General features: G+C 38.0%; 1 protein-coding gene across 1 annotated transcript in view; it reads right to left on the bottom strand.

The window, feature by feature from the left end:
* Positions 1 to 8,100: 8,100 nt before the first annotated feature.
* LOC147899599 (Glycosyl hydrolase family 47 protein) overlaps positions 8,101 to 9,635 on the bottom strand; it is a 50,085-nt gene continuing 48,550 nt past the window's right edge. Inside the window, exon 16 of the mRNA XM_087378490.1 lies at positions 8,101 to 8,383. Coding sequence (XP_087234616.1) covers positions 8,141 to 8,383 — 243 coding nt within the window. The 3' untranslated portion in view covers positions 8,101 to 8,140. The remainder of the gene's footprint in view (positions 8,384 to 9,635) is intronic.

The following is a 9,635-nucleotide window of genomic DNA, read 5'->3' as shown; positions in this document are numbered from 1 at the left end:
AGCTCAAGTGAGGAAATTCTCTAAAAATATATTTGGAACAAGTTTTGAATTTTTTGCCAAAAATTCAAAAGGAAAATTTTATGTCTTGTTTTACTACGAGACTAGTGTTAAAATTAACTTAGTTTAAGGCCTATGCAATGTATCACACCCACCAGATATCATTTACATGGTTTGGAATGCATATTTCCACGTTTCTTTATCATACAACATGCATGAGTATTGAAAAATATGGATTAGTGTGCTTCTAGCATATGTGCTTGTCTTTGGTAGTATGATACGATACATAGGCCTTAAACTAAGTAATTTTAAGTCTTGTTCAAAGTATCATACTCATCGGATGTTAGTTTCATGGTTTGGAATGCATATTCCCTTCTGTTTTATCATGCATGATGTTTAGGTATTAAACAAATATGCATTGTTGTGCTTCTAGCCTATGTGCTTATCTTCGATGGGTATGATACTTTGCAAAGGAATTAGACTAATTAATTTTAAGGCTTGTGCAAATTATCATACCCATTAGATATCATATACATGGCTTGGACTACATATTTTCTTGCTTCTTATCATGTATGATGCTTGGATGATAAAAACTATGCATCGGTGTGCTTCTAGCATATGTGCTTGTCAGTGATGGGTATGATACTTTGCACAGGTCTTAAAATTACTTAGTTTAAGGACTATCAAAATTATCATACCCATTGGATATCATTTTCATGGTTTAGAATGCATATATTATTGTTTCTTACCATGCATAATGCCTAGGTGTAAAAAAATATGCATCGGTATGCTTCTAAACATATGCCTGTCTCCACTGGGTATGATACTTTAAACAGGCCTTAAACCTAATTAATTTAAGGCCTATACAAAGTATCATATCCATGGGATATCATTTGCATGGTTTGGAATGCACATTTTCTTGTTTCTTACCATATATCATGCATGAGTGTTGAAAAATGTGATGTGCTTGTCTTCGGATACTTTGCACAAGACTATAATTTTAAGGCTTGTGAAAAGTATCATATTCAATTGCATGATTTGGAATGCATATTTCCTTATTTTTTAACATGCATTATGCTTGGGTTTAAAAATATGCATCGGTGTGTAGCCTATGTGCTTGTCTTCAATTGATATGATACTTTATACAGGCCCTAAATTAAGCAAGTTTAAGTCTTGTGCAAAGTATCATACGAATCATATATCCTTTTCATTGTGGAATGGAAATTTCCTCATTTCTTACCATGCATGGTGATTGGATGTTTAAAAAATATGCATTGGGGTACTCCTAACCTATGTGCTTGTCTCCGATAGGTGTGATACTTTGCACAAGACTTAAAATGACGTAGTTTAAGACCTATGAAAAGTTTCATACCCATGAGAGACAAACACATTGTTTGGAATGCATATTTCCTTGTCTTTTACTATATGACTAGGGATTAAGGTCTAGGGTTTTAGGATTTAGGGTTCGAGAAGGTTTTTTTTTCTTAGGGTTAAAACAAGTTAGAGATTTGTTGGGATTTTTTTGGTAGTTGCTAATCTATTTTTCCTAAAATCAACCCTAATAGAAGGTTTAGATGTAGTGTTATATGGGAACAATGAAGTAGTAGAGGGTTTAGATGAAGTGTTATATGGGAACAATGAAGTAGAGGGTTTAGATGTAGTGTTATATGGCAACAATGAAGGAGTAGCCTTTGGACAAATACATGGTCTTGATCTTATGAATGTGTGTTATTTTCAACGTTTGGTGAAACAAGATGCATAGTGATAGTCACCAATGTGATTAGTCCTGAAGTACAATTACAATATCCACATGGAGATTTTGAAACATTAGGTGATATCATACAATGTGACATTTTTTACATGCAAGCACATAGAACTCTTTCAGATCGAGATGAAATTGTTCAAAAGATATACTTTCAAGATATCAATAAAACTTATCTTGAGGGAAAAAAAGTTGAGATGTTGTCTTGCTCTAGAGAAGTATTAGTAGTTGGTAGATTCGAGGGCTGTGTGCAAAATGTTCTTTGTATGGTGAAGGTAATTAGGTTGACATGTGAAGGTGTCATTCAAAATGCAATGGATAGTACGTCACATCTACATGTCCATACTTCTATCGAATGGGGGTTAGATTTCTTGAAATCAGATCTACTTAAGACAATTTCCTTCAATGTGGTGGAAATTATAAAGAAGTATTATCAAAAGAAACGAACTACACAAACGAAAATTATAGCAGTTGTGAAGACCAGCATAGTGCTATGCTGAAAAGTGTCTAAGACATTATAGTTAGTGATGTTGTAACTCAAATGTGCTCACTTGTATAGAAGACTTGTCTTGTGTGGCAAGTGACTTAAACATGCTTACTAGTATAGAAGACTTGTCTTGTGTTGCAAGTGACTTAAAGATGCTCATTGGCATAGACGACTTTTCTCGTGTTGCAAGTGACTCAAGTATGCTCACTACTATAGAATAGAAGACTTGTCTTGTGTTGAGAATGACAAGATGGGACCACAGAGAAAAGTAAATGAAGTGATCGCCAAGATAAGTGATGTAATAAGGAAAAGCAAATGAATCGATCTCCGAGATAAGTGATGCAATATAGGAATTGATGATATTAATGATAATGGTCATGATGTTCTCATTGGAGTGGAGGGAAGAGATGGCAGAACATGTAAGCATCATGTTGTCTCGATGTTCTTACTGGCATGGAGCATATAGATGGAAAAACATCTAATTATGAAAGAGAAATAGTTAAACCACAGAATTCAAGAGGTGTTGGCAACACATTGCCTTCAATGGACTTGTCTACCAGATTGCCATGTCCAAGATATTATAAAGCATCAAATAATTCCCTAGATTGTTCAACATTTGACTTTAGAGATTAAGATTCAAGAGAAATGGGTTCAATGGGTAATGGTCTCATAACTAGGAAATGCAAGACACAATTCTCAAAAAGAAACTATGTGCATAGCAAGAGGCTACAAATGGCACAAATTCCAGAACCCAAGAGACATGTAATCTTATCTGAGGAGAATATGGAAAGGATTCTTACATGACTTTCTTGTACGAAAATTTGAAAAGTTACAAAAGATGATTGTGAGGCCATTTGTATGAATGAGTGCAAGCCGTCGTGTCCATCATTTCCAACTACATCAATAGAGTTTCTATTTTTCATCCTTTATCAACTAATATTTTGATACAAGATGCAATGTTGGTTCTCTATCTCCATGGACAATATAACTTCAAATACCAAACAATAATTTGAGTGATGTGTATGCCCATACTATCATAGTCACTTTTAGGTCCCAATGGCTTCAATGTCATACCATCTTTCCAATGGATTTACACAAAAATCCATTGGTTCTCTCTGTAAGTTTGTTGTGGGTAGTAGTATCATTTCGGTACCAAACTCTCATTGTTCGATTGAATGGCTATAATGCTATCAAGGAGTGTAGAAGCTCGACCCTCATATCGGTGAGCCATTTCACTGCTTCCTTCCTCAACTTAGCCACTTCCAAATGCACATTGACAAGGTCTTCATTATTTCTAAAATGCTCCTCTAGTGCTACACCCAATAATGGCCAACTTTGCTTTACATGGTCAGATTTCTTTTCATACCACACCTTGGCAAGCCCTTGGCAAAGCATGGGTAAGACTACCAACCACTTACCTCAATTGAAAAGTTAAAGGATGCCTAATGTCACCTGAATAGATCAAATAATTATGGGAGTTTTATCCATCCTCCCATAGAAGACTAGTATATCAACCATTTTAATTAAGAAAAGAAAATGGAAGAGATTAGGAAGACAATAATAAATTTACTAGCAAGGATTATGCTCACATTTGCACATCAAATTGTTCATAAGAACAAATAAAATGCCATTGCCAAGGCTAGGGGATGTGAGCCATGTTTATCTTGTTCGGCTTCTTTAAGTTCCTCTAGCTTCCATGCTATTTCCTCCAATGGCACCCATTTTGGCATATTTCTTTTTTTACGTGGAACACTTGAGAAATTTTTGGATGATTTCATAGAGCCAAGCTACCCATAGCTGCCACATTCCCTACACACTATTACTCGCATTCTTGGTAGTTCTTTTCCATTTGATTAGTGCTTTGGACCTCTTCATGAATTTAAGCTTCATGTGCTAATGAATTGAACAAGGGGAGAGGAAAGGTGAGTAAGGGAAGAGAGGCGATGGCTACTATGAGGGGTGAGGGCAATTGTGTGAGGGGAGAAAAGAGAGACTACATGGGAGGGGAGTTGTGATCTTGGAGGGGGAGTGTACTGATCGAGAGTGTGAGGGGAGCAGATCATGAATAACATTAGGGGGCTTAAGTTGAGGGGGTGGTAGGTGAGAGGCAGAGTAGGAGGATGCTACTTGCCTCTAACCTACCACCCCTCAACTTAACCCCCCTACCATTGTTCATATAACACACCTCAATGGATTCCCAAGCACCAAGTGTGCAATTGTTGTCCTTCTTGTTTAAATCTACCTTATGTAGAATGGGAAACATTGTAAATGGAAATGCACAAAGCCCAAAAGAATGCAACACATTTGAACTTTGTGCATTGCCAAGAAAATGTGAAGAGATGAAGGGGCACACACTAAATCTGACCCAATATTGTGTAAAAGAGTTCTGTCTTCACATTCTTTCACTAATGGGTTGTTAATTTGCAAGATGCATGACACATCATTGCATTACCCAATTACATAGACATGTACATAAGTATCTTTGTTTGTCACAAAAGAGGGATTAATTAAAAGTCTTTGTGTTGTCTATATGAGCAATTAGAAAATCTCAGCATGGTAAGTTCAACCACCCTCCATTTCTAAGATTCTTCATTGTGCATATGTATCTCCACCTTCATTATCAACAAAAATTTTTGATCTTTGCCATGAATGGGAAAAAGTATTTGTGTTGTCGTCACTATCCTAAAATCTAGGCATGGTAAGTTCAGTCACCTTCCATTTCTAAGCTTCCTTCATTGTGTACATGCATCTACCTTCATTTCAACATAAATTGGTCCTCACTTCAAGATGGATGGATTGTCACAGTTACACAAAAGGCTTGTAAGATTTGTTGTTATGACTTGTGAGTTGAAACTATTCACATACTTGAAACTTTACAAAATTAATGTTTGCTAGTCAAAATCATGGCATGGTGGCATTCCGTGCAAAATATGCTAGGTGTATGCTTAACCTAATAAGTTCAAAGTTCACTTGATTTGCAATGTGCTAGCCCCTTCCCTCAATGCTAGCCTCTATCGTGATTGTCTTCCCTTCACTTTTTGGCATTTTGACTAATAGTCTTATGACCTTCCCCTAAATGGATGCTCGTGCAAAAATGTGCATGTTGGAGGGTTATCTCCTTCATTCATATTCAAGTTCTCAAGCTTCTTCTTGAGAAATGAGACATTGTGTGCAAGAATGCCATTATGCCATTCATGTACATAAGTCTTACAAGACCTGATTGAGGAATAATGCACCTATTGATTAACAAAGAATTCATGGCAAGAGCTTGGACATCACATGAATCCCATCTTCTTTGTTCAGCTGTAGCAGTTGCAACTACTACAAATGCAGATCTAGCCACTATTCCCCCACTATTGTAGATGGTTTTACCAAGTGTGGCTAGTGCTAGGAATCAAGCAAATTTGTGCTGAAATTCAAGCAGATCTAGAATGGAAATTTGGGTAATCCAAAATAAAATCCAAGTAGATAAGTTTGAGCAAATCCGAAAAAAAAAACAAGCAGATCTTGTGTGAAATCATGGAAAAACTAGGTCCAAACCTTGTGTGGACTCTGGGGAAGCTATGCAAAATCAAGGATGCTATCCTCTTTGGGCTAGGTTGTAGTAAAGGTAGTACACAAAAGCATAGTGATGCTGAGCCCAAGTGGCAATAGTGTACTTCAGTGACTAAGAATAAAAGATCTCCACCAATGAAATTAAACCACCAAATCCAGTGTTAAAGGTGAGAGTAACGCCAATGTGGCCTATGGGCTGGTAATAACAGTAAAAACAAGAGCACGAGTTTCAACACTTGAGGTAGAATGTCAACCAAAGCTAAAACCACCATTAAAAAATAATGCCGCAGATGCTCTCCCAATGGTGACCAGCAATTCAGAGAATGTTGCTTGTTTTTTCTCCATCAATTATCAACTTGTATATGCAAGATGCGAGGTAAACATTGACATGCATTTCTAATCTTTCATATTGCTTTCATGATGGATGTTGCCACTTGGTTAATATCGTGTTCATGCAAAATATCAATCCATACATCCAAAAGTCCGGTGTCAATGTGCTAATACTCCACATAAGTGCATTTTTAGTCTACATTTACCCTCCAATGGATGTGAAGTGTGTTTATACTAAGCTTGGCATAGTTGTTGTGTTCCAATCCATGCCATCAATGGTGACGCACATGAACTAATTGATATTTAAAATGGCTTCCTCCCTCCAATGAGCAACATTCTAGTATTTGTACATGATGTAAATGGATTCTTCGCTATTTTATATATCTTCCTCCAAATTGCTTGCATTTACTATGTGCATTGGCATTTTTCAATTCATCACACGTCTTGCACTTTGACATTCTTTGCGTTGATGGTGTCTTGACATGGTAAAATTATCCACATTAAATTTTATACAAGGTTGACCTTGAAATCATGCTTTCTTCTCTATCTTGTAAAGTTTTATTAACACTTTCTAGCACAACCTTCTTTGCCATTCCCAAAGGAAGATGATGATGGCATTCGACACATTGTTTCATTGTCATTCCCAAAGAACGATGATACTACACTCTCATCCGACATTGTTTGGTGAAGATGAGGCTGTGGCAATGCATGGTCTTCGAGGATTTGCTTTAATGGTGTAGTTGTGTTTCTAGAGCTTTCATGGCGTTTAAACCTGTAGGTATTTGCACAAATTTTATGAACCACTTTGTCTTTCATCTTTTCTGCCCGAATACTCCAATGTGCACCATGTGATAGTTTAGTTAACCATTGGTATCCACGATTGCAAAATGGCTAAGCCTTTAACTATGGGTTTCAATCTAGGTTTACAGTGTCCTTTCTTCACGTCCTCATGACCTTGTTAAAGGAAGCAAGAAAACTCTTGAAGAAAATGGTTATATCAATTAGACCCTATCTTACTCCAAATACCCAAGCATAGGTCAAGCAACAACACCAAAAATCTAGATTGGTTGCACGGATCATACAAAGGATGCTTGATCATAAAAGGGAAGAAATAACATTTAAAAGAAGGTGACTTTATCTTATAATATGATGACTACCTACATTATCAACTAGATAAAGCTTCTTGCCCACATAGACACACACATAGACCAATCTCTAGGTCCTTATTCAAGACATTCAAGAATACACATGGGAGTAAAACTTATAACAAGCAACACCTCAAAGTCTTCCATGTTTAGGCTTCAAGAAGGCTTGGTAATGCTATGCATCCCAAACGTGAGCTGAGGGATATGTAATCGGTTTTAAAAATATCAATAATATTTTATTAATCCATGTGTGTAAGATGATGTGCAAAATATTGTACAATAAGAGGGCATAGAGCCGATGATTGAGGTGGCAAAACATTCTCTTTGAAGTGGATGGCTGCATGTGTGTATTGAATAGGATGGCTGTGCATAGTCCATAGGATCATATCATCATAGGACAAAGTAGAATGAGTGGGGACAAGTATCTTTGTGCTAGCCCTCCACTTGTCCTCATAGGTGTCTTTTGTGCATTTTTATATTGGGAAGGCTCTATGCATATGAGTCACCCAATCCTAACATAGGATATATTGAGCCTTTTTATGTAAAAATTAAGGCTAAGAGTTCACACACACAGTTAAAGATATTTAATCATTACAATCACATTGAAGATGCCACCTCGTGCATGTGGGAGGCCTCCTTATTGACGTAACATTCGCAATATTGCTTCTACTGGGGACTCCTGAATACATTGGAAGCTCCTCTTCACTTTCCCCCTCCCAGCCATGCTAAAGAAAATAAAAAGAGAGACTTAACACACATGCCAGAAAATCACATACACTCATACACATTAAGCGACAGCTTCAAAAACTCTTACATAAAATTAAAAAAAGATTGGTTTCATGCAAATGGCAATTTTGCCAAATGTTATAATAAAGTGTCCCATAATCCACAATAGCCAGCAAGACTGCAAGTTCTCCTTCTACACGTTGCTGCATCCACTCCGCATTTTTCACTATGTTTACATCTGTGGTTTGGTTGCTCATCTAAAACATGACAAGCACTTTCAATTTGTTGAGATGTATTGGTAAATAAAAACCCTCCAATGTTTGGACATACTTTGGAATCCATTGCACTGTTCCAGCTTCTCTCTCCTTTTTCAGATTCTGTCTGTGCAGACCAAGAAAAGCAATTTAAAAGCAATACTTTAACAGAAACTAGACCAAATATCTGCTTTCTATATGATGGAAGGCTGAGATATAATGGGTACACTGGAAACATCGATAAATGTATACAAGCCATCTCTTGCAAACCAGGATATTTCGGAAGAAACTGAGGTTTACTACAGATGGAATACATCTGTAGAAGTTGAGTTTGGTGGGTGGATACTTTGGTATGGACTGTGGACTTGGTTTAAATCTTGGAAGAAAAAAAATCGAAACATTGCGGAAAGATTTCACATGAAAGAACTACAAGCACCATCCCCAATGCTAATATGCTACCTTGACAAGTGAAGCTCTTATAAATGATCATATTTCAGATCCAAACAAATGAGATGCAGAGAAATACATAGAAGAGATGGTACAAGGCTGTAATGAATGGGTAAAATTTAAAAGGCTAAATCTTACTATACAAAGTGGCAAGACAACGAAAAGAGTTTTGGTTAAACACAGCAAGGGGAACAAAAGTATTAGGCTCTCCCTGCTCCCGCCTACTAGCCCCACCTCCTCCGGTCCAGCCCACTAGCCCTCCCCCTCCCCCTCGACTCCATTGCTCCCTCAACCCCTTCCCTTCACACACTGCCCAGCCCCCTCCCTGCTTCATGCTGCCGCCCCCCCCTCCCCCAGCCTGATTGCCTTTGCTGCTGCTTGCGGGGCTTCTTGCTCCCCCCCCTGCTCTTTGATACTGATTCGAGGTGGTGGTATGTACTGTTGTTCGAGCGGCCTTCTTCACTACAGCTGTGCCTTGGGCAGTGGGAGCCTTTTAACTCACTGTGCTCGCCGTGAAACAGCTTGGCTGGCTGCCAGATGCTGGGTCTGAAGCAGGGATTCTGTGGCCCACTCCAGCTCCTTTGTTTGGAGCCATTTTTTTGGCTGCTGCTCTCTGCAGAAACCCCTTTTCCCCCTTTCTTAGTCTTTTCCCATCCCTCCTTCCCCTTCCCTCTTCTCCCCTACCTCTCAATTCCCCCTTCCTGCTAGCAGGTGCAGATTTTGTTTTGCTACAGGGGAACGCAATCTTGGTGGTGATCTCCTTTTGGTTTGGGAAGAGGGGGTCGATGGCAGCTCCCTAGGCTGTTTGGATTATTTTGTTGCCTATATTTCTGTTAAACTGTTCAACCAAAGGACTAGCATAGATGCGTTTTCTATTATTACTAACCCAGTTACAAGGCATCAAAATAGAAGCATAACAATAAAGTCAGAAA

This window comes from Dipteris shenzhenensis, chromosome 8, assembly GCF_047967505.1.
Source record: "Dipteris shenzhenensis isolate YYH24624 ecotype China chromosome 8, Dip_SZ_1.0, whole genome shotgun sequence".
Lineage (NCBI taxonomy): Eukaryota > Viridiplantae > Streptophyta > Polypodiopsida > Gleicheniales > Dipteridaceae > Dipteris > Dipteris shenzhenensis.
This window is presented reverse-complemented; position numbering and strand designations above follow the sequence as displayed.